Consider the following 26145-nt stretch of genomic DNA (forward strand, 5'->3'; position numbering starts at 1 on the left):
TCAAGGCTCAAGGCTCAAGGGCCGAGGGGGGAGATGCGGCAATAGCAGATAACATGGTAGCATGGTAGCATGTAGCATGTAGCACCTACTGTAGCACCTTGAAGCAAACTTTGAACAGCAGTAACTTGGTGGTCGCACCATTCCTTCACTTGATAACATCTATCTTTCTTTTTCATCCGAGATCAATCAATCCCTTTGGCAGGGATTAGCTATAGTCAGAGATTGCTTTGACCGGCCGCTCTGCCTGCCTTTGATACCATCGACCACGCGAGTTTCCCGCCTGCAGCCAGCGGCTAGCAGCTAGCAGCAGCTTTTGCAAACATGCCTTGGTACAACATTCATCATCCACCACCTTCTTCCTCCTCCACCCCTTCCTCACGTCCCTCTTCACGTCCTCCCTCTCCCACCACCAATCTCACCTCTCGCTCAGCCGCCCCATCTCTCTCACCCCCACCCAGACGTGACATCCCTATCGATCCTACCGAGCCCCTCGACGATTACTTCTTCTCCTCCGGTCATCATCAACAAGATTCTCTCCCTCTTCCCGTTCCCGGCTGGCAGACGCTCGGTACCAGCACCGTCGGCTCTTACTCGGCCGTTTCGGATATGGGACCAAGCATCTCTAACCCTGCCACTCCAGCCGGAAGCATTCACGGAGGTGATAAACCTATAGAGATCAAGCTAGATGCTGATAACCTCGTCATGAGAGGTTATGGATCAGAGATGAACCCTGCCTATCTGTCCGGAAGGGTCGAGGTCAACCTGCTCGAAGCCACAAACGTCAAAGATATCAGTATGCAGATGACATGCAAGGCTAGAGTACAATTCGTCGATGTCGTTGGGTCAGTTCTCTCCCCTATCTCCCATATGATATGCTGACTTCGTTTTTAGAACGTCCACTCGAAGTCATCACTACACACACAACCTGGCAGTACATGATTGGAGATTCTTAGGAGGTCGTCAAACTCATACCATGAAGGCCGGTCGACATACCTTTCCTTTTTCTTTCGCCCTCGAAGGAACTCTCCCATCATCCGTCACGACCTACAATGGCGACGCTTTTGTCATGTATCGACTCAAGGCTACCCTTGCAAAAGGCGGCTTCGTCACTCACACCATTCACGCAGAGAAATCCTTTACCGTACATCGAATGTTTTCGGCCGATGCCTTGGAGTTCACCCAGACTTTGGAGATTGAAAACACTTGGCCGGGAAAGGTCATGTATTCCATCTCGATCCCTTACAAAGCCTATGCAGCAGGTGATGACATTCCTGTCATTGTCAAGTTCATGCCACTCGCCAAAGGCATCAAAGTCTCTCAAGTCACCACGGTTCTCAAAGAATACTCTGTCATTCACAGCAAGCATTCAGCACATTCCGATGTCCGAGTCATTTTGACTGCCAAGCACAAAATAGTCGATGGTCGTGCTGTACTTGTATCCAGTACCGATGATACTAGGCAACCTACAAAACTACCATCCTCTGTGACTTCTCAAGCTTCTTCCGTCAACAACAGCGCCGCTAATTCTCGAGCACCTTCACGCAGTTCAAGTCCTTCTCGCACTCCCCAACCGGCTCGTGCGGCCCTGCCCCGATTTTCTGAAGCCACACCCATGGCACAGCCTGCCCCAGTCATGCCTGATCAGCCCGTACCGGGACCATCGAGCCGTCCTCACCAACCTCCACAAGAGGACGCCCAGGACGTCGAAATTGGTGACGATGAAATCAATACTTCTTTCTCTATTATCGTCCCCGAGTACACCACTCCAACTCATACGATCCACCCGATACTCGTTCAGCACAAAGTTAAATGGTCTTTTTCTATCACCAATCCAGACGGTCACGTATCCGAACTACGATGTGCTTTGCCCATCATCATATTGGATAATTCTCTGCTGGACGAAGCCCGAGAGGCGGGGGCTAATACAAGAGCGCTACTGGTAGGAGGTTTGATCGAAGACGGTCAAGTAAACGATTTACCAAGCTATAATAATCATGTATATGATCGTATCGCCGTGGCAGACTCTGGCTCGACTACTGAATACGTACCCCGATCACGTCACCAAACACCACACCATTCTCCTCAAGATACCCCGCCCGCCAGTCGCTCCCCCACTCGACCCTCTTCCGTCACACGTCATTCGTCCTACACTTCTGATTCCGGAACAGAGAACCCACCAAGACCTGCCCTAGACGAGAATATCGACACGGAACTTCTTCTATCGCTCGGGGCACTAGGTCGCGTCTATAATCTACCCCCAGGAGAAGGATCACCAGGCCCGATAGCCGATAGTCTTCCGACCAGTCGCCGAGGCAGTCGGATATTTGGTGGTAGCCGCAATTCCAGCCGAGCACCGAGTCCAGAAAGAGGTGTCGAACCTGCTCGACAAAACTCTGGACTCACAGGCTTTCTTAACCTTTCCCAAGCTTTCCGACATCATTCTGGATCCGTGCCGACCAAACCTATCCTTCGCAATTCCGCTGCCCCTCCTGCTGAGGGGGTTCGGCGTAACGCCACTTCGTTCACCAATATGCAGATGGCTACAGCTCAACCTGCAGTCCCGCATCCCGCAAACCATGTGCAATTTGCCGGGGAGGCACAACCGAGAGCCCGTTTCCATTTTCCCGGAGCGGCAACGCCCGATGAAGAGCAAGCGAATCCCCTCAATGTCGTCCCCCCATACGCCGTCGCCTCGCGGGGGTTCCTTGGAGGAGGGGTGGTGCCACTGGATGTTGGTCTTCCTACGTATGACGCGTCGGAGAGGCAAGTAGAGGAGTCACGTTGTGTCAACCCTCTCATGAGACCTCGAAGTGACACGGCGCTGGTACAGCTCGGGGCGCGAGCTGCGATAGAAGCCGAAGAACGTGCGACGGAGGAGGCGGAGTCTGTTCAATCTTAGCATCTTCAAATCTACGTTCCCATCATTCGTACAAGTCATGTCCTACAATCCATCGGAAATTATCATCCCTCGATACCTCGATCAAGTATATCACAAGTATAGAGACCTATGCATTCCTACAACCTAGTCTATATCAGAAATCAATCTATACCAAACGTAGTGGCAGCGTCAATTGGCCGTATGTCAGCTTGGGACTATGACAGCCTGAGGCTGAGCGTCGAGAGACACCACTTCCGGGCTGGCCGTGCTCGATGAAAACTCGCTCAGGTCTGGCTTGACAAGTGGACCTGGTTGATAGCAAGCTTTACGCATAAAATCAAGCTGTGTTCGGAGGAAGAAAGACTGTTTGGTTATGTCGGTGTAGAGGTTGAAAGGCGTCGAAAGTTCGCAGGTCATGTCGGCGTGGATGGAGATGATTTCGAAATTGGCATAGTCGCGAGTCGTGGGAGAATGGTAAAGTGAAAAAGAAAGCACATCGTGAGCTTGGAGAAACACACATTGTACAAGAAAGATAATTACATGTACGAGGGAATAATATCTCCAATCTGACCATGGGAAAGTGTATCTTGCCAAGCCTGACAATTGCAGCTTTGTTGGGTCTTGAATAACCTGGTGACAGTCAGCATAGCTCATAGTTACTATTATCTCTCCCTTTTCAATATGTTCCTTCTTCCGCTAGTTGCGTGGGCAGACACCAACACACTTGCACACATCTTGCACTGACACACAACGTTGATTTTACCGAGACATGAACAGGAGCCATGGAGGTATCCTTGAGAGGGAGGAAAGTCTGAAGAATCACCACAACCCATCCTACTCACCTCATTCTTCACCTGAGTAAAAGCTGCCACCCTATCCGTCAAAACGGCTTTTATCCCAAAACTCAATGCGACCCTCATCTCATCTTCCTTATTCACAGTCCAAACGCATACCTCTTTCCCACCTTGCCTACAATCTTCCAAAAACTTTTGACCCTCGGCGCCCATGAGAACGGGAAAACACATTGAAAAACCTTCGCATGCATCCCAGAAGAACTGACGGGCGATGGGGATCCCGAAACCTATGTGATATCGTCTGAGAAGAGGGAGATGAGTGTACGCCGCTCGGAGGAAAAGAGGATGCCAGAGACCGAGTATTATTCGAGGAGCGAGAAGAGTTTCCCATTGGTCGTGATTCCTACAAAGTCAGCTTTCCCTCTTCTTACGAAAGAGGCACCACATGACAACCCCTCTTTACCTACACCGTCAAATATCTGAAAGGTATGGCACCTATTGAGCAGTCAGGTTGTCGGTGGGTTGGTGAACATGAGGAGAAGAGAAAGAAATTAAGTTCAGGACAAAGACTGACTTTATGATACGAGCCATTTCAGGCTGAGAATCAGCTCGAGGATCATCATGAAACCAAGGAAACATACGAAAAGCCTCTCTGGGTCGTTCTGCATCTTACAATCGACCTAATCCATGAGCCCTTACTCCACATTTCTCAGCTTGTTCCTATTTGCCATGCAGAGTCCCTAGAGGATCATCAAACTCACATTGAGCGATACGTGTCTATTTTGAGGCTACCGGTTAGTCTTCTTCAGTGATCAAGCCGTTGGAAGGCTCACCTCCATCAGAAGTTCCACCAATTCTTCGAATAATGGTATTGGCTGGATAGGTTCTTTGATAGTTCTCACATGTCTAATGGTCAATGACACCCGGCTCCAAGGGGCATCATGAACACGACCCATACTCACTCTATCACTCCTTTCCATGGTTGAGTCCTGATGAGCCCTTTACCCGTCGTCGTCCTCTCCAAAGTGGGATCGTGGAACATCAACACCACTCCGTCCGATGCAGCATGTACGTCTGTCCGTCAGTCTTCCTACATATAGGCATGCGCTCAGGTGGGAGACAAATGACTGACCAGATTCAATACCATCTGCACCTTCTAATATCGCAGCTCTAAAGCTTGCGAGGCTGAGAGCGGTCAATTCCTCCATTCATTTTTGAGCAAGAAAGACCCACGTATTCTCAGGTAGATGGGCAGAGGCACCTCGATGTCCCCAACATTGTATATCCTTGGGCTGCCTGAATGGGATTTTCTTCACTACGGTAGTCATGATATATATTCTATGCTCTAGTTCGTGGTAGATAATGAGAGAGGGAAAGAGGGACCAAAGAGGACTCTACTGGGCGCCGAGAGTGTATGAAGCTACCTACTGACTGAGCGCCCGTACACGCCAATCAATCCGGTGAGACTGAAGAAGTGGAGCAGTCTGGGAGCTGATTGCTGTCTACCGTTCCTCCCTTGCCAACGAGGCTCTGTGATGCTACGGAAATACCAAAGTCTTTTGTAGCAATAGGGAGAGAGAAAAGAGGCAAGGACACAAACGTGATCACTACTGTTGGCCATGGCCGAAGACCGAGGCGGCTTCGTCCCGGTTTATCCGGAAGGAGCACTTTCGTCCATCACTCTAGTCCTACAGAACATCACTACGAAACCTTTTCGTCAAGCATACCAAAGATTATGATGCCTCGTCACTGCCCTTCACGTCCGTCTCTTCCCCATCACTAGCAGCCCAATGCCCACCCACGTGTCCCAGCCCCAATCTGCCCCCCTTGGTCCTCAAGAATCCCACAACCTCCTTTCCTCCACGTCTGCCGACGGGCAAAGGTCGCTCCCACTCGAGTCGCTCCTCGTCCTCCTTCGAGATGTTCAACACTTCGCCTCCGTATGACTCCGCCAGCCATGGAGATGAGTAGAGCTCGCCGTCGGTTTGTTCTAGCTGAAGGAGAACATCGGCCAGTTCTCTGGCGGCCTCGAGACGGATGCGTAGCACGTGTCGAACGAGGACTCGGGAGGGGAGTCGTTTCGGGCGCTTGTACTTCTCAGGAGTCGCTTGTGGTGGCAAGCCGGCAACTTTGGGAGGATCCGGGGCGAAAAGCGATGACGAAGCGATGAAGGAGGGCAAAGGCATGTCAAATTGTTGAGGAAGCCACAGGCCAATCAAGATACGCCACGCAGCCACGAGCCGTTTCATCCTAGATACTTCAGCAACTATAATCATCCATAAGAGGGAGCACGTACGCATTATAGTTGGGATCAATCAATGCTGAGTGGTATCTGCCAAGAAGCCACACAAGTCCAGCCGCTAAAGCCACGCCGAGGGTGAATTGCCGGAACATGGCCCAGAAGGTGAAGAACAGGACTGGGTATGTGAGGAAGCTCAAGATCAGACCAAATGCAATCTTCATCTGCGCTTGTGTCTCGAGCTCATCCTCTACCAGTCTCGCACCGAGTACTCCAACAATATACACCGGTAGATGAGTGAGCAGGGGAACGACGAAGAACGGGAGTTGGACGGCCGCGACGAGGGAGTCCTTGACGAGCAGCCACAGAGGGGAAAAGCGAGACGGGAGAGATATCTTGAGAGATGGGTCTAGAGTTTGAGGAAGAGGTATATCTGTCAAAGCAGAATTTGAAATCCGGGAAGAAGTGAGCAGTCTATGGTAAGTGGCCAGTAGTGCTTTTAGTTTAGTGATGCGGTCGTTCGAAGTGGTCGTAAACAGGTCCACAAGTCTGTACATCAGCCAAATGCATGAGAGAGCTTACCACGGAAGACTCACGTCTGAGAAACGTCCACGAAGTCCGTCAACGCCAAGGCGTCTTCATCTTCCCATAATAACTCTCTGGCCATTTGCGCCGCAAAAGCCGTTTCCCTGCAGACGTAAGCGGCGCGTTCACTCCAGCACACAAAACCTCACCAGTCAGGAGCGTTAACTGTCATTTTCCTCAACTCGATCTCAATGGTCCTCGTCAGGCGCTTTACAACGTTCTTAGCTATGCCTTCTTCTGGGCTTAAGAACTCCTCTTCGTAAGCAGCCGTTTCAATGGGCCGGCCATAGCTACGGATATGAGCTTGATACCAGCGCTATATGATGTGGGAACTGACTGCACAACTACTTTACTCCGGTAATGTGACTTGTCACTGTACGCTATGCCCACTGGTACAATCACTGCCTTCTTCCCTGGCTTGGGGCCTCCGTTTTCTTCTGTCCCCAAGAGATAACGTACATATTCCAGGGCTGCCCACGACGTTCCGTCCTTCAGAGGAATGAGATGAGGTTCAGTGTGGGATGTTCCCTCTGGAAAGACCCCGATACATTCGCCCAAGGCAAGCACTGTGATCTCAGCCCTGAGAGACGTAATCGTGAAAGCTGACCTTCAAAAGTACCTCGGAATAGCTTTTGATTGTTCTTGGTCTTTCTATCGACGGCTGGCAGATGAGCACACAGTGCGGTTTGAAGGGTATAAATGGGGTGAGCTCACGGATGTTGCCAGCATTGAGGAGGAGGGCCCCAAGGGCTGGGTTCTTGAAAAGAGAATCTTTGACCTAGCGAAAGTATCAGTTGTGGTCAGAGGGATCGGTGAGAGCTCACCCAGTAATGCAAAGAATAGCCGTGGGGAACGGTTGAGCTCAAAACCGACGGCTAGTCGAGTCAGCTACGATAAAAATGGGTGAAACTGAGCTACTCACGTCCACGGCCATATTGGCATGACTGCAAGCGCTACGATGTGAGCCACCCGAATCAAAGATCGAAGACTCGCCATAGCTCACAAGATGATGGGACCTTCCTGGGGTACATTGTCCGAGCCGTAGACCTCGATGCGTCTGAAGAAGGAGGCGATAGCGGAATGAGCTAGGAAGACGAGTGGTTTGTGAGAAGCTCCGAAGGGCATGTTGAGGATGATGATACTGCAAAGAGGGGGGGTAAGGCAGCAAAGGAGGAAGGATAGATAGGGGGGTGACAAGGGGGGAGAAGTAAGAGGGAAGGGGGAAGGGGCCAGAGGGGAGAGGGCAGAAGGGAGAGGAGACAGCCGAGTGAGTGTCCCCACAAAGTCAGGGAAGCGGAGACGACGCACAGACCCTCGGTCCAATAAGGTGCCGGGATTAATTGAAATTAACAATTGGACGAAATATTCCTCTCAGAATTTTGAATGACCACCAGCTGCTGAAAGTCTCATCATTCAAACAAAATGCACAAACTAGAGCCGAACCAGCAGTCTGGTGAGAAGATCTGCAAGTATCATACCGCACAAACAGCTGACTATCACAGCTCTAGACGCAGCCATCCTCTCCTACTTGGTCAACAGAGGGTTCACCAGGGCCACAAAGGCCTTCACTCAAGCTACAGGTTTGAAGCAAGATGATACTGCCAAAGATCTCTGTCACGCTTGGGCAATCTTCACCTCTTCGTCAGTATCCTTACTATTTCCACAACCATCAAACATGCTGAAGAGACAGAGCCGCATATCAATCACTCTCAAGCTCTTCCTCTTCCTCCAGTTCCTCCAGTTCCTCATCCGACTCCTCTTCTGAAGACGAAGATGATAAAGAGAATGTACCCGTCACTGCCGTCTTACTTTCAGCCGTAGAGTCTGCCACCAGCAGCGCGACTCTCGGACGAGATGAATTGGAAGGTGTTCCCACTCTTGATCAACACGACAGTGATACCGAATCAAGTTCTGATTCAAGTTCATCTTCCGATACCTCCGATTCTGACTCGGAAACAGGAAGTGACACTGAGACCGAAAAACCCGCACGCAAAGCTCACGGATTCTTGGATTTGGAAGCTGAGGAATCGGACGAAAGCGAAGATGAAGATACTGAAAGTGAGGAAGAGGAGAGTGGAGAAGAAGAGTCTTCCGGTTCAGATTCGAGCTCATCCTCGGAAGAAGAGGACGAAGTGGAGGGTGACGGAGAAAAAGACAGCTCGAGCTCGTCCGATGAGGAGGAGGAGGAGGAACGACCTGTCATAGGACAGAAACGAAAAGCTCCAGCCCCTTCTCCCCCGACGTCGTCTTTTTCCTCTTCCTCCTCTTCTTCATCTTCATCCTCCTCTTCCTCTTCCTCCTCCTCCTCTTCCTCCTCCTCTTCCTCCTCCTCCTCTTCTTCATCCTCCTCTTCGGCCCCTCCTCCTACCAAAAAGCCCAAACTCTCCCCCGTCATTTCGACCACCGTGACCATCACCGAAACGCCTGATCTCGGCGAACCAACAGCATCCTCTACCCCACAACCGAAACCGAAGAAGATCACATTCAAGAAAGGTCCCAATCAGCGATTTGAGCGGATCAAGACTGAAAGCGTGACGTTTCACCATGATGGCCTGAAAGACAACTCATTCGAAGCGAGGGTGAGTCATACCTGGGTCCGCTGACGATAACTGACACCATAGATACGTGCTGGGGCGAGTGAGAATGATTATGGAGCCAGAGCGAGTAGAGATCTAATCGTCACCCGAGGAGCGGGCTTTAGGAAGGAGAAGAACAAGAAAAAGCGAGGTGTGAGTGAATCACTCCTCCACGTCATTGATCTTTCATGCAATCACAGAAACGAGTCACACCACTGAATTTGCAGAGTTACGCAGGTGGAGAGATTACCCTCGAAACTCACAGCATAAAATTCCAGGATTGAAGTCTCAAGAGCCCACAGCTTCCTTCGATCTCCCATATCCCACAGTTCCTTTGACTCCGGCATAAATGCATATAGTCCACCAAGTTGAGAGTGCGTCGGAGGTGAAAATACATATCAGCCATCACTTGTAGATATGCATATGATGTCTAGTTCACAATGGATTTATTGCAGGATCACCTGTGAGGGACGAGGAGAAGCGACGCCGTTGATGCAAGTTTCATGTATGACGTTGAGAGCTTTGGACGAGTCTCGACCGAGGATGACTATGCGTCAGTTTCAAGCAAGACTGTCACAATGAAGAGTTGAGTAGGGGCTCGCAGTTAGGTCAGGGAGGTGGCGGACAAGCCGGCGTCTTGAACTGAGGGCTGGGTATGACGGAGACCTGTACTGACCACATGATATATTGATCTCACTCGCACCCTGTGAAATCATCTCAATGTTTATCCCCGCTCCAGCCAAAGCTGTAAACATCATACCCGCACATCCAACGGCATGTCGCATGTTCCTTCCTACCAAACTCAGAATAGCCATCTCTCTCGATATCGTCACATCCCCGATTTTTTCCAAATCCTTCACCAACCTATCCAGTCGTTTCTTATTATGAAACTCCTGCATCGCCATGGACACATGGACCTCTGAAGTACTTATAAGATCCACTACCACCCCCGCTCGATCCAGAGTTCCAAAGATACGGGCAAGGAAACCATGTGATAGAGTCTTTCGATTGGAATGTATGTTGATAACTATGATATGATCTTTTATAGTCACTGCCGTTGGTACTTTTGAAGCCTCCGTCACTATACCTCCCGCAATGGGAGCGACGAGACCTTCATCTGGATATATAATCGTTCCTGCTCCTGAAGGATTTTCGACGTTTTTGATCCTTATGGGGATACGAGCGCGGATAACCTGTTCCATGGTGAAAGGATGTATAACTTCAGAACCGTAATAAGTAAGTTCGGCAGCTTCGTCAGGTGTGATGACTGGTACCAATCTTGCCGAAGGAACTTTACGAGGATCGGCAGTGAAAATACCGTCAACTTCTTTCCATACTTGTAATTCGGAGGCTTTAACTCCTACTGCACATAAGGCAGCGCACAGGTCTGTGTAACCTCTACCGATTTGAGCGAGGAGAGATCCAGGAACCGGACCAAAGTAACCTGCACGACTGTAAGCTGTAGTGAACGGTAAAGGTAATGGCTCACCTGTGATGACGGGTACTCTGGTACCGCAGGCTCGTATACGTTCACCCAACCTCTTGGCTAATTGGTCGTAAAATTCTTGACTGAGTTGCGCTGCACCTTGATCGCCCGACGTCGCCAAACCACTTTCGGTGACAAAAGTGACTGTCGCGTCGACTATACTATCGAGGCAAACGAATTCGGAGTCGACACCCTGATATTATTGACTGTCATTAGATGTCGAAGGAGCCTCAAACTTACCTTATCTCTCAAAGCAGCGGCGACAATTTTACATGCTAACCTCTCTCCGGTACCAATAATCGAATCCTGACTTCTTGGTGAGATTTCGTCAATAATCTGATGAGTGAGCTATCACACACCTCTGCTCTTCCCTCATGGGCAGCTCACCTGAGCGGCGTACAGAAAACTACGAAGACTCTCACAATCTCTCTCAATCTCATCTTCCAACTCATCTCTCATGGCTCCAGGTCTCACCGCTAGCCTGGCAGCATCCAAATGACCTTTCTTCAAAACATCGACCGTTTCTTCAAAAGCCGGCACATCCCCGCCTGCTCTAGGAGATCGCGGACTGATGGGTGGAGATCCAGATCTACCTCCGCTGGATATGAAAGGGGATGGGGATGAACTTCTCAAATCTAATTCTCTCAGCGACGAGATGGAAGACATCAAACTGGCGCTCATATCCCTTGTGACGCTGGACTCCCTTTCTCTGTCTCGATCACCGAAGAAGCCCGAGCCTACTCTTTTAGGGAAAAAAGGTGTTTGTGTGCCGGACGGTGCAGGATTGGGTGGGAGTAGAGCTTCTTTAGAAGCTTGAAGAAGAAGGTTTGTAGTTCCGAGGGCTTTTGTGTGTGATGAGCGAGCAGAGCAAACGAGGGCGACTCGATAATCAGGAATGTTGGATCTGTGTGTGAGCTGAACGAGTCCGAGTACAAGATGGAATGACTCGCTGTACTATTCCACAGATACTATCTAGGAATTTCCCAACCGATGTGCCACCGTACTTCTGAACGACCCATGGGACTCTCTCATCTGAGGAATTCCGTAGAAGGTCATCGGGGGTTGAACTGGTGGGTGTGGAGCTGGAAGCAGATGAGGAGACCATGATGTGGGAGATACAGTGATGATGCTGGTGAGAGCTGTCTTTCGACCGGCTCGATAAACACTAGCAATCACACTGTACAGGGGGTGTCAAAAGTTTTCGGACAGCCGGTTCGTCCCGGGTAATGACAGGGACAACTTTACTAATCAAAACCTATTGCGTAGAATATCAATCAACGATGGCTTGTCCGAAAACTTTTGACACCCTCTGTATGCTTTGCGAGTTGTAGCTAGGATGGTAAGATACAGGTTGAAAGGAAAAGCAGAGGGAAAAGTCGAGCACAAGGGTCGAGTCAGTCGAAAATGGTTTCAGGCACCGGCTGGCCGGTTGAGAAAGTCACGTGACCCTTTATGGAGGTGCCGGGATCAAAATCTGGCTGACCCTTTCCCTCCTTCCTCAGTCGGGCTTGAGATGACTTGAACTACCTTGACTCTTCACCATGGTCTTACCTAGAATTATACATGACTCTTCCCCTCATGATCCCCTCCTTCTCCTCCCACTACCTTCTTATCTTCCCCCTTCCCCTCTTCCAGGCCTCCAACCACTTGTCGACGCCCTCGTGACCGCCATCAATGACCCTCAATCTTCCTCCGTGGGACTAGGAGTGTTGGCAACCCACATGCGACGGATAACGAGACATAGTCAGATATTGCTCAACGCTGCTCGGGCGGGCTCTTCTGAGGCGAGGGAGAAATTGGATAAGGGTGATGTGGAACTTAGAGAAACTGAGTATGAAAGGGAGAGGGTCAGGGAGGAGATTGAGAAATGTATGGATTATGCGTCAGTCTTTTTCACATGGCCTCTATGTTCACTCGTTCCCTGATTACCTACTCTATCTTATCACTTGGCCTACATCATCCGTTTGGGAAGAGCGCTCGTTCAAGCCGTGACTCGACGAGAGTAAACAGCTCACGGTCCAGACCCACATACAAAGACCTACCCCTTCCCGATACCGACACATTCCTTTCCAACGCAGATCCCGATATACTCAAGAATCTTCGTGGGTTCATCATCCATCAGGCTGAAAGTAGCTGACAGGAAGCGAATCCAGACGATAACTCCTACCCTTACGCACTCACCACAGCTCGATTAGAACAAGAACTGGCAGATGTCATCAAGTCAGTTCGGATTTGAATTTGGATTTCAGCTGACTGTCTAGACTTGAGGGGCAACTAGCTCAGTTAACAAGAGATAGGGAAGCTGTGATCAAGGCGAAGAAAGAGATAAAGTCAAAGTTTGATGCTGTTGATGTTTACTTGACCGACTTTGCAAAGGTGCGTTCGCTGCTTGATACCCTACTTCTCCCTATAACCCCATATGAGTACGAAAATGACGGTCTTTGCCCCTCTGTTCCTCTCTATGTGACCGTTATACTCTTCACGGAAAATTCTTCATGGAGAGCATCATGGGTTTTGGGATGCTGACTAGTAGACCACAAACGCAGTAGCCAGCAAAATCAAAGATGTGGCCAAAGTCCCACTTCCTTAACCACCAGTCCTTCACAACAACATTTCTTCGACTTTCAACTCACCTCTCCTGTGTATCAGGGATGTTGATTTTTCACAATGGGCCCGTTCATGATACGTATCTATGCATACAATGTAAAAGATGCTCAATCTATTTTCCTGCTCTTGTCATGCGTATTATCCCTGTTCATCCTTATCGTGTCCAACGTCTCTGATGATCTCCCCGCTCTTGGATGTAATTCCAAGACCACCTCTTGATGTTGAGGTGAGCTCGCGGCTGATGATCTACGCGAGGAAGAGAAGCCCGATTCGAAAGACATCCTCGGGTTGTTCCCTCCATTCCCGTTACCCATACCCAGTCCGTTGGGAAGATATGAGGGTGTGTGCTGTGTGGGAGACGGTATGGCGAATAAGGAAGACAATCTCTGTGCGATCCCAGACGTGGAGTTGGAAGTAGGAGTGAGGGATAATGAAGAGTACGAAGGTGGTCGTATTCGGACAACATTGGGTCGTGGTGGTTTAGGTTGTAATGGTCGAGGGAGAGTGTGAAGGTCATGATGAATTGAAGGACCCAAAGAAGTGGTAGATAAGGATGCGGCACGACGATGTTGTTTTTGAACGTCTTGCGATGTTGAATGTGATTTGGGAAAGAAACGAAGCTGAGAGCTCGGTAATCTAACGACGTCTAAGATTCTAGGTGTTCTATCTTCATCTTGATCGTCCACCATTTTCTCGACTCCACTTCTTCCTCCACCTGAGTCATCTAAACCATTACCGACCACATCTCCATTACGGCTGCCCATTTCTAGATTTCCTTGGAAGACTTCGGCATCTCTGAAATGGTCCTCATTGAGAGACATAGAAGATTGGAGTAAAGAAGGACGAGAAGGACCAGCCTTTCGATCACCAGGTGAATCGGACCATTCTTCGTATTCGTTCAAACCTTCTATATCAGGTGTCATCTTGACATCCCCATTTGTCACTTCGATCTCGACTACCTTTCCTTTCCCTTTTCCATTCCCTCGAGCTGGTGGTATGTCACCAGAAACAGACCTGTCGAGAAGAAAGATGGGCGCTGAACGACTTTCGCTGAGATTGACATGTGGATTTCGCCGTCGGTCGGATTTGGGCTTAGCGATCATAGTCACTTGACCTTCTCCCGGACCACGGATGAATGTTTCACTGGCTATGTTCCATCTACAAGCTTCCAGTGGGACGTAGAGGTGGGTTCGGAGATGGACAGGATCCGATGGCCAGAGCTTGTTGGTTTTGCGTAGAGTTGATTTCTCAATTATTAGTTACACAGACTCATCGTCCTCCGAGCGAGTCACAATCGTCCGGGCTAAATACTCCAAACTGTTACAACAGGACGGGGGAGGAGGAACGATTGACTTTTGAGATGATTCGGGAATTCGATTCAAATAGATGTTCGACTGAGTGATACCCGATAGACTCACATCGATCCCATAGAGTAACGCTATTCCAGCTAGCGATTCGGTCGGTTTGACCTATATGTCAATCACCTGCCCTTTCCCATTGACAACCTCTTTTCCACACGCATACCCACAAGTATCCTTTAGTTCATTCTTATTTCGTCGATTATCTATGTCCAGTATATGAGTCGCACTTTGTCTCCACCGCATCTCTCATCCGTTACCCATCATGTGTCTCTCCGTACCAAGGACATGATCCCTTTGTATGTTCGTCGTGGAATAAAGAGACAAAAGACTTACACGATGGACCAAAACTTCCACCTCATCCCCACCTTCTTCCAAATTCATTCTCAATAAATCAAAACTTCCTCTTATACTTCCTTCACTTTCACTCTTACTACTCCCTGCCATCTTCTCCGCTTCACTTGTCAACCTCTTCAATGTGGGTCTACTCTCACCTTCCTCATCGTTGCCCGATAGAGGATGTTCTAGGTCGTCTTCCCTTGCGAGATCACGAGACAGATGACGCTGTCTTCTTCTCAGAGATCCATCTGATCGAGGTATACCTATTTGAGGTTGAGTCGCATCGGTGAGATGGTTGGGACGGGTTGAAGGTGGCCGTGAGGGACCTGCTGACATGATGTGTTGTTGAAAGGTTCATGGGCTCATATTTGTCGCACTTTTTCCTTCAAACTATCAATCTCGGAAATGGATAGACACTGTGAAGAGAGTGAAAGTGAGATAGGAAAAGATGTAAGAGGTTGTGTTGAGATGTCAAGATGGAAAGAAAGATGATTGATGTGATGGAAAGTCAAGGAAGCGAAGTTGAACTTCGGTTAAGTTGAAGTCTCTTAACATTTCACATTCGTCTCGTCCTCCTGACTACTGTGTGTCTCTCCTTTCACCCCACTTCAAAGGATATCAGTGATCAGTAACGGTCACACCGGTCAAGAGCAACTCGCTTGTGGCTATTAGCAAGGAGCAAGCACCATGGTGAACCCCTATCTCCAAATCGCATACCGTCACTCACCACACAGCCACCAAAACAATCCGATATAGTTCATGTGACATTCCACTTTCAACGATCCGCTGTCCTCCTCTCTCTCCCGAATTCAACGTATGTTCTCTCCCCATCTTTCGTCCAGACATTTGCTGATAAGAAGGACTATCTCTTCACTCAGAATCAAACTTCTCCCTGCTTTGAAACCTCTTTCATCTGAAATACCCCGGATGCCTAAATCAGCGGATGATGTGGAATTGTACGAATTGAAAAGCCTGAATCCGGATGAAGAACCTTCCTTAAGAAGTCTGGAAGATGATTATACAAAAACTTTGAGAAGTTTGGGATGGAAGTGGAAGACTGTTATTGTTGGGTAAGTTAAGTCAAATCCACCAATTCCCCCCCCGCTTAGCCTCTCCACTTTTTTGATGTGTTTCTATCACCTTGTAGTAATGTGGTCAGTGAGCAGTGATTAGACCGCGAACTTTCTCATGTGGTCTCACTCTTGTGATCACTGTAGTCCGAAGCCGGGCAATCACTCCAAAGTCATGGTCAAGAGCTGAAATCTAGCTTCAGGAATGAGCAAGGTGATTTCGAACCACCTCAACATACCCTACCCTCTTTGGAAGAAGAAGAAGAATGAGCACCTCTCCCTCTCATGACAACAGACAAGTATAGATAGATTCCCCCCACATCACACACCACATGACATGCATTGTACTCAATCATCCATATCTGCGTCCTCTTCTTCTTCCTCGTCCTCACCTTCATCCTCGTCCATGTCAAAAACCTGTACAATCCTCCCATCGCCCATACTCACGCAACCGACTCTTCTACCCTGTCGACCATTCAGTGCCAAAGCCGGTCTCTCCTCTTCCTCTTCTGCCACGGCCGTCATGTCGAGAGGTCTACACCTTGCCAATGGTATAACGGCCAACTGTCCATTAGCCCTTGCTCAGGTCATGAACTACAATGACGCACCGCTGTGGGGTCCAGATGTAAGTTGGCCAGGTCGGAAAGTGTGCGGCCTGGAGGAACTGGAGCTAATGACTCTTCCAACCCCGGATACTCCATGGTAGCGAGGTATCGTTGTGACTCGCCGCCTCTGTTAGCAAGGAGCAAGACCAATTCGGTGTCGTCGAAGAAATCCAGGGCCAAGCAAGAAAGTCTCTGCTCGGTATCGGACATCCTGAAGGCGGTGGCTCTACATGACCCATCGGGAGCTATGGCCACTAGCCAAACTACTGAGCGTGGACGAGGGACTAGGCATATCCAGGTCGTCTGCCATATGAGCAATCAGCCCCGGCGGGACATGAGAACTCACATCTCCGATCACCCTGAAAGTGAGCAAAACATTTCCTCCTGGATCCTGCCACTTCTTTGTGGATCTTAAAGGACCAGATTTAGCCTCTACAGCGCTTCTTATCAATCCCTCACACCTCTCAACGAGACTTGTAGCCCATATCCAAGGTTCTGACTCAATCTCCCGCTCGATCACCTCCTCGCCTTCCTGCCGTCTGTTTTCAGGGTCGATCGAATCCGGTGAAGACGCCCTAGTGGAGATTTCTGCTTCGGCTGGTGTTGGTTCTGGCGATGACAAAATGTGGGAAGAAGTGAATGACTCTTCTTGTGGCATAGGAGGTGAGGCAAAGATGCCTGCCGATCCCTCTGGGTGATGAGAGAGTCCTTGAAGGGTAGTTTTGAGCACATCCTTCAGAGAGGTTGAGGAAACCGACGATTGCGTTGATGCCTCGACAGGTAGAGGATCGGAAAGTTTGGTCGCTCCTTGGGGGAAGTAGGGGGAAAGAGTAGACCCTAAGAACCCATGAGTAAGGAACGACCAAACGGTTTTGACGTCATATGTGGTTGAAGGGAGGGTGTCCGTATTGGGATCGTGCGAAGTGGTCCGGGCGATCTCTACGAGTCAGCTGGACTTCTACATGTCAAGGTAGTAGGCAAGGACAGCATGTGAGCCAGACGATGGCACTGACCATACTTCAGCCACTTGATAAAATCCGCCGAAGCCAGCATCTCCGCCTCCGCCTCCTGTCTTATACGCTCCACAAGAACGGTCATTCCGCTGGCCGCGTCCAAAGTTCGAATGACGCTAGTCTTATCTATCTCGGATGAGGGACTTTCGGTCAGTAGGGTTGAAACAGACTTACATGAACTCACAGTAAAGACCATCCTCGGAGCTCTTCAAGGAGCAAGATGAGGTATTCCAGAGCAGGGGTGATACTCTCCGAGATGACCTTCCCAATGGCTTTGAATCCAGTGAGAGCGGACATCTCCCACTTCGTCACTGTCTAATTGGTCAGCAATCCTACTAACTAGTTCGGCAGAGATGACTCGCCCTTCCGGTGAGCCGATTGCCGAGCCAGTCACCAATGGCAGCTCCGTGTCTACCCGTCATGAGCAGACGGAAGAGGTCGGCGTGGACATCGTCTTTCGTCACTGTTGATGAGTTCAACATTCCCTCGATTCTGATAATAGTTGCGCACAAGACTACGGGGAAATTCTTGGCGAACCGACCATGTCATCATATTCTTCGGACCGAGAACGAACATGCAAGGTTGGGAATAGGGAATCTAAGCCTGCACTCACTTCCTTGTTGATCACCACATATTTCGAGCTCTTCCCTCCAGATGACAGTCTGCTTCTCGGCATCTCTGAAAGAAGCTTCAGCAGCTTCGACACCTTTCAATACGACATCCAGCAGTTGTGCCATCTTATCCGATATCCGCGCCAGAAGCAGTAACCTTCCTGATGAAGAACCAAAGGGTACGGGGAAAGTTCCGGTTAGTAAGGCGATTTGACATGTGCCTTTTGGAGATACGAGGTGAAGGATGTCAGGTGGGATGGGGGTCTGAGAAGGTAAGAGTGCCGGGAAGGTGTCAAGTTTATGATGAGGGCCCAGAGTAGAAGGGTCAACGATAGGTTTGACCAGCATGAAAGGTAAGACGCTGTACATCAGTTGGCCTATATCCCAAAACGCTTGTCTCACTCACTTTTGTGGTTTTGGAGGTTGAACAGGAGTCACCCTTGGCAGAGACCCAATCATCATCAAGCTTGACCCCGGTTTATCCGCAGGCCAATCTGATCTGCCATCCTCGCAAGTCCATGTCATGTCCCACCACCTATTTCCATCCTCCAGCTCCTCCTTCTCCTCCGCGGAGGCCTGAAGAGATCCGATGAGTACCACCCGCTCAGTCCTACCATCATGGACTGACAGATGATGGACCTTTGTGGAATAATCTTCTACTCGGACTGTCAAGAGGGAAAGATGCAATCCTTCATCATGAGTTCAGATACACACCAGCGATGGCATGCTCACCGTCCAAGCTCCATACAAGGCCAAAGATTCGACCCTCTGTCTGCACCTCCCACACTTTACTACCCGTCATTCTCCACAGGCTCACTTTGGTCTTTTCCACAGAAACTTGCTTTTCCTTCCCTTTGAGGGACAAAGGCGACGGGGAAGGCGGGGAAGAGAGAAGGACGACGAGGTCCATGACTGGGTTACATGCTGATGGGTGGAGTACATTACTACTAGATAGGTGCAAGGTAGCTAAAGAGAGGAAGGAATGAGTGTCTGATATCATCATGGTGGTGACTGCAAAAAGTGGGTGGTTTTCGCCGACGTGACTGACTTTTGATACAGTCTTGCAAAGTGGGGGTATCAAACAAGTTTCGCCTACAACCAAGAACTTGAGTCAACTGCAGTCAAACATCAACTGCTTGACTATAACAGCTTGTATGAAAGCAAGGGAGCAACTGTAACATTCAATCGCCATCCTATTTAGCTACTAGCTAGATGATAGATATATCATTTTGAATCCTGTACATCATCACAACATGTCATCTTGTCCCGTGTCTCCTCTTATGTCGACGGTCTTTCCCTCTATCTCTCTCTGATGGCAAAGTTCTAGACCTTTCCTTCTTACCCTTCTTTCCCCCTCTGATGCTCAGCTCCCTCTCTAACTCGCGTTCCAGCTCTATATCACCTCCACCTACCACCTTCTCCTCATCTTCGACAGTACGTCTGACAAAGTCTTGTCTCCGTCGTTTCACACGTCGGCGGAGGGTGATGATGAACACGAGGAGGAAAAAAGCAGATAAAGTCGATGCTGCGGCTCCGACGAGAGTTGTACCGGTTCTTCCATCAGCCAACACTCAGCTACTAGCAGAGGATGAGGACAGTAGGAGTGGATATTGATGGGAAAGGGAAGAAGACCTACCCTTTGATCACGGTGTAGGAGCCCAAGTTGCTACTGAGTGATTTCGCTAAACTGCTGTCGATTGCCCACTGCGGATCAACAAAACATCTCTTGTTGCGAGAACAGACTTACGGCGACACAACAGAAGACGGTGGCGAGAAAGTATGAACCTATCGGAAGCCAACCGAGCTCAGCCTGTGGTCAATGAGGATTCAAATCGGGTATGTCTCTCGTTCAGGTCTACGGTATATATCGGCTGTCAGGGAGACAGAGTTGATTCTTGAGGCAGGAAAGCGTGAATGGTTTTAGAAGGAAAGACGTAAACTCACAGTTCTATCTTCCTTGTAGTACCTGTGCCATATATGCAGGAACATCCACACGGTGGCGGATAACACGAAAGGCATCGCTGATAATCAGCTTCCGGATGTTATTCTCACCAACTTTGAGACTTACCCAGCTCATTGACGACTAATCCATGAATCAAACCAGGGCTGAAGTCTCCGGCTGTCAAAGATCCAGACCTGTCCCTAGTCAGCTTGTTCGCGGTAGAAACACAGCGAACACTCACGGTAACTTCGCAGAACCGATGAAACTTTGCATACCCCACCATGCGTCCGTATCCGAACAGGTTGGTCTGAGGTCAGTCCTTCGTCTGCTCTTCCCGGCTTGAACCGACTTACGTATCATCGCCCGTTGACAAACACCATCCCCACACACCCAGCGTCAGATATCCGCCCACGTTGGCAGTGGCAGGTATTCCCGTCACTGCCAAAATCTCCCCTCTTCCTTCTAATGACGTGGTGACGCTTTGATTATTCGTCGAAGACTTTCCTGTGGTGGACTGTGCAGCTTGTAGCAAAGGTTCGTAAACGTCACTTGGAAGAGAAATCCTAGCGATGCAAAACGTATTTCGCCAAGACGATCCTGAAGCGGTGATGAGTACCATCAAAGTACAAGCCACAGCCAATGGTAATCCTAATAAACCCATCCAAAAGATTTTCGATGCCGTCCATTTCCCTTTATCACTCTCGTCGTTATTAACCGGAAAATGAGATCCACTAGAAGCGCGGGTGATCGGATCCACGACCTGCGAGGTTTCCGTTTCTCTATATGCTGGAGGTGGAGACGCCGCGCCTGAACGTGAAAGATTGAATAATTCTTCCTCGAGATCTTTGGCCGATGTTCCTTTTCTCTCTGGCGTACGGTGGGATCGTATTGATGAACCTGAAGCTTTTCTCTCATTACGATCTCGGGTCGATTGGGAGGACGATGATTTACGGGTAGGTTCACGATACGAGTCCTTAGACATCTTTCGGTCGGGGTGACGGGAAGCCCCAGGCATATCGACGTCTAGGATGGATCAGTCGTGATCTTCGTTGAGTGTGTAGCGCTGATCTGAGCAGTGTATAACATGACAAGATGTTAGAGGGATTGTGAGGATAGAAGGTGAAGGGGGAATGTAAAGGAGGACGAAATGAAAGGATGGATGAGATGAGACATGTCAGAAGGAATATATCGCGTGTGTAAAGGCATCTCTGCCGTCTCACTAATCTCACAACTGACTCGTTCACTTGCAAGAGCTGATAATAAACAACTTATCTCGTCTCACTGATCGATGATCCTTCACTACCATTCTAGACACCGATCACAACTATTCCCCCTACCGTCACCCTCTCACGACCAGAGAATCTGGCAATGTCATCGCCATGGCCGTCGATAGCATGAAATGACACGAGTATGTCGCTCCCATCACACAAAACTATGCCCGACTGACCATAAAGCTTCATGCTCGTTTTGTTCTACGCCTCTGATTGTCCTGCAGCAGCCTCTCTATGGCTTGAGAGGCGGTAACATTCACAGCCAGCCGTTGTATCTCCTCGACCTTGGAATCCACGAATCGTGAGACACTTCCTCCGGACCCCTGACATGAGAAAGTAGTATCAACAACCGCTTCATACGTTCTAGGTCCAGTCGGGGTTGTGTCCTCCAAGATGCGGGCGTACTCTATACCGAGTGTGGCTAGGTATCTGCGAGTGTTTGGAACGTCTTGGTTTTCTTGACGGTGATCGTCGAGTAGCCCAAATTCAAGATTTGTCTGGATGTCCCAGAGCTGATGTGTCTCAAGCTTACCACTTGTAGTCCCTGGCGATTGGAGGGCAAGCGTGACCTGGAGCATTAGCAGAGTGATCGATAACGAGAGTGCAAAATCTATATCATGACGAGGTGACTTGCCGGCGTGAATGTTTAGAAGGAGGAGAGGGGGTTTAATTTCTCCACTGGAGGTTGAAGGAAGACAACGAACCTGGGAATGAAACATCACATCTACTTGCTCCGTCTGTTGACTTGGTTGAATGATAAATTGACTTGATACCGCCCACTGTATCACAGTGCGGTCGTCAATGACCTCTTCCCCTGTCAAGGGCAGAACGGTACCTTCCTTCCCCTGCAGTCTCCTCCTCAGCGCCCTTATGCCGAGGTTGAGAACTTCTGTGAGATCACTGAGAGTACGGCGATGGTCGACAACGAAACTCATATCAGTAATGCGCCGATTAATCGCAGTGTCACGGATCCACAGTTGTCGAGTGGATGTTGTCAACCGGCAACGAGACGACTTGTTGGGGTAGCGATAGTGGGTAGTTGGACGTAGACTAGTGAAGAGGTGGGAAGCTGGAAACTCGGGGAGACCAGAGGGTATATAGTAGACCTGGTCTGAGCGGAGCTTGGTGTAGCATGTAGCATGAAGAAGGGAGCGCTATGGGCCTGGAGTTCAGTGGGTTCAGAGGCCGAGTGGGAAACGTTAACCGGTCAAAGAATCATTCTTGAGAAGTGAGGTTTGTCTATGATAGAAGTACCGATCCTCAAACGTTCGAGGAGGACATGAATAGTAGGCCTACCTGTTGTTCTACGGCGATGACAGTCTATCAGATCCTCGTGCTTTCGATATCGAACAATGTGCCGTGGCTTTCACGGTTGCTGAGTGTCTCGAGTCTTCATACCGCAAACGACCGGTCTTGCGAAGATATGTGGAGCCAGGACCTGGAAAGAGGGATCAGTGTGAAAGCAAGATCACTATCTAAGTATTTGTTTCAATCATAAGCCATTCTCCGATCGGCTAGGTGTCAGAGGGCTTACAAATGACAAAATGCAAACGATTAGACAATGTATGACCTCCAGCATGTCACTATGAGTTCATACATATAGAATGTCAGCAGCCGTGTTCCATGAAACCAAATCGACTAATAGTCGGTACGATAATTGGTGATGCCTTGGACGCCCGCCGAGCACACTGTATCAACATCAGAACCTTGATCATAAGCCTCACTCAGGAATGGATTCGAACAAAGAGTCTGCTATGTTGGAGAACGTAATTCCCCGCCGTCTCTTGCCTGCCGCATAGCACAATTGTAACAGTAGTTCCAGGACAGCAGCATCAAGACTGCACTGCTCCCACCACTCCCCCAGGTCGAGCCGTGCGATGTCTCCAGCTACCTGCTCGCTGAAGAGCATGCTGTCAGTAGGGGTAACATCCGCCCGATATTGCGTGGCGGGATGTTCTTTGGACAAGAGCTCGACGTATGCTCCGACCGTTGCGGCCTTCAATTCCTCAATATTCCAGTTACACGAAGACTGGTGGATCCTTCGTCTAGTATCTCCAATAGACTCGTTGACAAATAGACGCAGTCGATACTCTCTCGGCGATCCTGTGAAATCCACGGGTTGAATGGTCTAAGTGAACTGTAGTTCAGTTAGCGACGATTACAAAGAGACCGATGCCCGTATTCCACCCTCGTTTTCTCCTCTCCTTGCCACTTTCCCTCCCCTGTCCACTTTTCTGTAGCTTATTCACGACAGCGATCAAAAAGCCGACACTGTCATAGAGGGGGTGAAGAGGACCGTCATCATGACACACCTGAGAAAACACCGTAATCTTCACTCGGCCTGTATCATAGTCGAAGCATCTATGGCACTTATTGGTGGCGCACCATTTGAGCTTGTCGGTTTCGTTGACGGTCTCCTCGCCCGTCCAGGGCGGTAACGGGATGTGGCCGGTCTTGTGACTGTCCGGTGCGAACTGGAGAGTGCCATTGAGATCATAATATAGAGGAAACATGATACGAGCGCCTTTACACCGGCAGCAGCGAGCGAAAGCGGCAGGTGTTAAAGATGGGATTGATCGAGTCGAGGGAGCGACGGTCAATTTGAATGATTGAAGGGCGGATGGGGGGGATGGGGGAATGGGCGATGGGGTGAATATGCTATATGTGAAGACAGTTGGAGCAGACACGACCGGTCAACTGGAGCAGGTTGGGGTAGCGGAGGATATTTGATTTGTACTTGATGTTCGAACTAGACAGGACCAATCGGGGAGATGTTGGTGTGAGACAAGGGATGTCTCTCGGTCAGACGGTGCCATGGAAGCTCGAATTCACCTTGTTTTGAAGTGTGTTCTTGGAGGGGGTGAGAGCCGAGGATGATCTGGTAGGCAGGGAAAGGGTGAATACGTAAAGGTAGAATTGAGTTTTGTCTTGCCTTCCTGTGCTGTCTAAGTCAACTGAAGAGTAAGTTAGAGTACTATAGTTGTAGGAGAGACAACCATTGTCTTCCTCGCCTCCGTCCAAAATGACCATACATGGCCGACGCCGAAGGGCCGAATAAAACAACTCCAACTGAATTCTTCTTCCACTTTCTCCTTCTAACAACGCATCTCTCCATTGTCACCTCTTGTAAACGGACATCGCCCCAAGCATGGATGTCGACGCCGAGATCGACGAACTCCTCTCAGTCGGTGGTTCTCGTAAGAGGAGCGAACCGGATGTCGAATCTGATATAGAGGCTGAGCTTGACCCACCTTCTGAGGTCGTCGAAGCGGAAGGGGAACAACCTGTCGGGGATCTCGAACAAGGTGTACAAGGGTCTGGAGAGGTGAAATGTTTGTGGGGAGAATGTGATAAGACTTTTGAAAAGGGAGAAGAGTTGGTTCAGCATATGCATTCGGGTGAGTCACTTTCCTTGGATGTCTCTCTGCTCTCCTGTCCACGATACTACTCCTATCCACCCAGTCCCCTCACTTCTACCGATCCCAACAGCGTACCCTGTGATCCGTTCTCACTGTCTTTCACCTTGGCGACCCCAAGAGAAGCGACTTCCTTGAGCCATGAGCCGGAAGTGGATGACCAAGTCCGATCGAGAAGGACGTAACTCAATGGTCGTCATACAAATCGACATGACAAAAATGACATCAGCTGACCCCATCAGATCACGTAGGTGTTGGTCAAGGAAGCATCAAACAAGGATTCCGTTGTGAATGGAGAGGTTGTCCTCGAAAGGGACAAAAACAAGCTTCGAGACATAGTTTGATCACTCATACTAGAGCACATACGGGTGAAAGACCTTATACATGTTCTCATCCTGGTGAGTTTTACCATAATCTCATTCCCTTCCAGTCTTGGCGATACCTTCGTCCGCTTGTACCTCACTTAGTCTCCCCGTTACTAGATGCTACTCTCTCGCTTCTCATGTCCGGCTACTCCGTAGGATCAACTTCTGGTCACATGGGGTACGTGTGTAAAAGATAGATCCATCTCACTAACCCCTAGGATGTGGTAAATCCTTCACTCGATCCGACGCCATGCAAAAACATTTGAAATCACTACACGGTCCCGATTCTCATCTTCGTAAACGTCCTGGTCCCCCACCCCGCCCCGCCTCCCAAATCTTGACCGGTAATCTCTACTCCGCTTCATTCTGGTCATCACCAGGAATGATCGATTTAATGTCTGATCCTGATCTCGCACCTACCCTCATGGCACTTCGTTCTCGCGATCCACTTTGGCCTCCAACACCAGCTGAAGAAGACGCTCTGGAAAGTGTTCGAAAAGCTCAACCTGGACCTCGACCTAAAAAACCTCGATCTGATGGAATTAGAGTCGGATCTGAAGTCAGGGGTGTGAAACGTGAATTAGGAGACGACGGTGAAAGACGGATGAGAAATCGTGATCGTGATGATGAGACTGGAAGTGACTTAGGAATGGTAGGAACAGAAGATCGGGAAGAGAGGAGAGGTAACAGGGAAGGAGAATTGGGAAAAGAGGAAGAAATAAATTCTGAATTGGACGATTTTGATGAAGGTGTAGGAAACGTGTATCAACATATACCACCTATAATCGGTATGGTACCAGATCCAGATGATCCGGAAAGAGAAGTACCTGTTTATGGAAGAAGTAAATGGCAAGTCAAATGGTTGATGGCAAAAGCAAAGTTCATGTTGCTAGTTGAAGAAAATCAGATGCGAAGAATGGATTTGAACGATGTTAGGTTAAAGGAAGAAGAGTTGAAAAAGATTCATGGGATCACCGAATGAGTTTATAT

The 26145-nt window shown here is 49.4% G+C and overlaps 10 protein-coding genes across 10 annotated transcripts; 4 read left to right on the forward strand and 6 right to left on the reverse strand.

The window, feature by feature from the left end:
- Positions 1–173: 173 nt before the first annotated feature.
- TREMEDRAFT_41437 (uncharacterized protein) lies at positions 174–2899 on the forward strand (the record flags this gene model as incomplete). The annotated part of the gene is made up of 2 exons (XM_007000849.1): positions 174–842; positions 892–2899. The coding sequence occupies exons 1-2, from the start codon at positions 322–324 to the stop codon at positions 2897–2899; spliced, it is 2529 nt and encodes an 842-aa protein (XP_007000911.1). The 5' UTR covers positions 174–321.
- A 183-nt stretch (positions 2900–3082) lies between these two features.
- TREMEDRAFT_24419 (uncharacterized protein) lies at positions 3083–5000 on the reverse strand (the record flags this gene model as incomplete). The annotated part of the gene is made up of 10 exons (XM_007000434.1): positions 3083–3241; positions 3419–3508; positions 3721–4075; positions 4247–4269; positions 4314–4352; positions 4434–4460; positions 4506–4578; positions 4635–4746; positions 4805–4857; positions 4906–5000. The coding sequence occupies 10 exons, from the start codon at positions 4998–5000 to the stop codon at positions 3083–3085; spliced, it is 1026 nt and encodes a 341-aa protein (XP_007000496.1).
- A 330-nt stretch (positions 5001–5330) lies between these two features.
- TREMEDRAFT_36357 (uncharacterized protein) lies at positions 5331–7621 on the reverse strand (the record flags this gene model as incomplete). The annotated part of the gene is made up of 10 exons (XM_007000757.1): positions 5331–5922; positions 5969–6460; positions 6508–6600; positions 6646–6786; positions 6834–7062; positions 7104–7157; positions 7211–7274; positions 7321–7371; positions 7419–7449; positions 7500–7621. 10 exons carry the CDS (start codon positions 7619–7621, stop codon positions 5406–5408), a joined length of 1794 nt encoding a protein of 597 aa, XP_007000819.1. The 3' UTR covers positions 5331–5405.
- A 1164-nt stretch (positions 7622–8785) lies between these two features.
- On the forward strand, positions 8786–9509 carry TREMEDRAFT_41442 (uncharacterized protein; the record flags this gene model as incomplete). The annotated part of the gene is made up of 3 exons (XM_007000850.1): positions 8786–9075; positions 9118–9225; positions 9300–9509. Coding segments are annotated over 3 exons (455 nt in total), but the record flags the coding sequence as incomplete, so codon positions are not given.
- Positions 9480–11663, reverse strand: TREMEDRAFT_72619 (uncharacterized protein; the record flags this gene model as incomplete). The annotated part of the gene is made up of 6 exons (XM_007002041.1): positions 9480–9619; positions 9749–10516; positions 10562–10751; positions 10799–10894; positions 10946–11462; positions 11563–11663. 6 exons carry the CDS (start codon positions 11661–11663, stop codon positions 9519–9521), a joined length of 1773 nt encoding a protein of 590 aa, XP_007002103.1. The 3' UTR covers positions 9480–9518.
- A 512-nt stretch (positions 11664–12175) lies between these two features.
- On the forward strand, positions 12176–13271 carry TREMEDRAFT_70597 (uncharacterized protein). The gene is made up of 5 exons (XM_007001924.1): positions 12176–12440; positions 12581–12660; positions 12703–12778; positions 12820–12934; positions 13092–13271. The coding sequence occupies exons 1-5, from the start codon at positions 12280–12282 to the stop codon at positions 13146–13148; spliced, it is 489 nt and encodes a 162-aa protein (XP_007001986.1). The 5' UTR covers positions 12176–12279; the 3' UTR covers positions 13149–13271.
- Position 13272: 1 nt separating this feature from the next.
- Positions 13273–15198, reverse strand: TREMEDRAFT_58102 (uncharacterized protein; the record flags this gene model as incomplete). Its single annotated transcript, XM_007001074.1, has 3 exons — positions 13273–14412; positions 14584–14634; positions 14860–15198. 3 exons carry the CDS (start codon positions 15196–15198, stop codon positions 13273–13275), a joined length of 1530 nt encoding a protein of 509 aa, XP_007001136.1.
- Positions 15199–16280: 1082 nt separating this feature from the next.
- Positions 16281–19164, reverse strand: TREMEDRAFT_66648 (uncharacterized protein; the record flags this gene model as incomplete). Its single annotated transcript, XM_007001795.1, has 9 exons — positions 16281–16496; positions 16541–16840; positions 16884–17476; positions 17551–17693; positions 17735–17865; positions 17913–17961; positions 18160–18522; positions 18568–18850; positions 18894–19164. The coding sequence occupies 9 exons, from the start codon at positions 19162–19164 to the stop codon at positions 16281–16283; spliced, it is 2349 nt and encodes a 782-aa protein (XP_007001857.1).
- A 4170-nt stretch (positions 19165–23334) lies between these two features.
- On the reverse strand, positions 23335–24329 carry TREMEDRAFT_55784 (uncharacterized protein). Its single transcript, XM_007000979.1, has 2 exons — positions 23687–24329; positions 23335–23511 (listed from the first exon to the last, which is right to left on the reverse strand). The coding sequence occupies exons 1-2, from the start codon at positions 23885–23887 to the stop codon at positions 23503–23505; spliced, it is 210 nt and encodes a 69-aa protein (XP_007001041.1). The 5' UTR covers positions 23888–24329; the 3' UTR covers positions 23335–23502.
- Positions 24330–24522: 193 nt separating this feature from the next.
- Positions 24523–26137, forward strand: TREMEDRAFT_58104 (uncharacterized protein; the record flags this gene model as incomplete). The annotated part of the gene is made up of 3 exons (XM_007001075.1): positions 24523–24772; positions 25033–25188; positions 25374–26137. 3 exons carry the CDS (start codon positions 24523–24525, stop codon positions 26135–26137), a joined length of 1170 nt encoding a protein of 389 aa, XP_007001137.1.
- Between the last annotated feature and the right edge of the window lie 8 nt (positions 26138–26145).

This window comes from Tremella mesenterica, assembly GCF_000271645.1.
Source record: "Tremella mesenterica DSM 1558 unplaced genomic scaffold TREMEscaffold_1, whole genome shotgun sequence".
In the NCBI taxonomy this organism is placed as follows: Eukaryota; Fungi; Basidiomycota; class Tremellomycetes; order Tremellales; family Tremellaceae; genus Tremella; species Tremella mesenterica.

Excerpts from the sequence above, each read along its gene's own strand:
- TREMEDRAFT_55784 (XM_007000979.1), bottom strand. The coding sequence starts at position 23,887 with ATGTTTCCTCTATATTATGATCTCAATGGCACTCTCCAGTTCGCACCG.
- TREMEDRAFT_70597 (XM_007001924.1), top strand. The coding sequence starts at position 12,280 with ATGCGACGGATAACGAGACATAGTCAGATATTGCTCAACGCTGCTCGG. Across the intron at positions 12,661-12,702 it reads CGATATACTCAAGAATCTTC|CGAATCCAGACGATAACTCC; the intron begins GTGGGTTCATCA and ends GCTGACAGGAAG. Across the intron at positions 12,935-13,091 it reads ACTTGACCGACTTTGCAAAG|ACCACAAACGCAGTAGCCAG; the intron begins GTGCGTTCGCTG and ends GCTGACTAGTAG.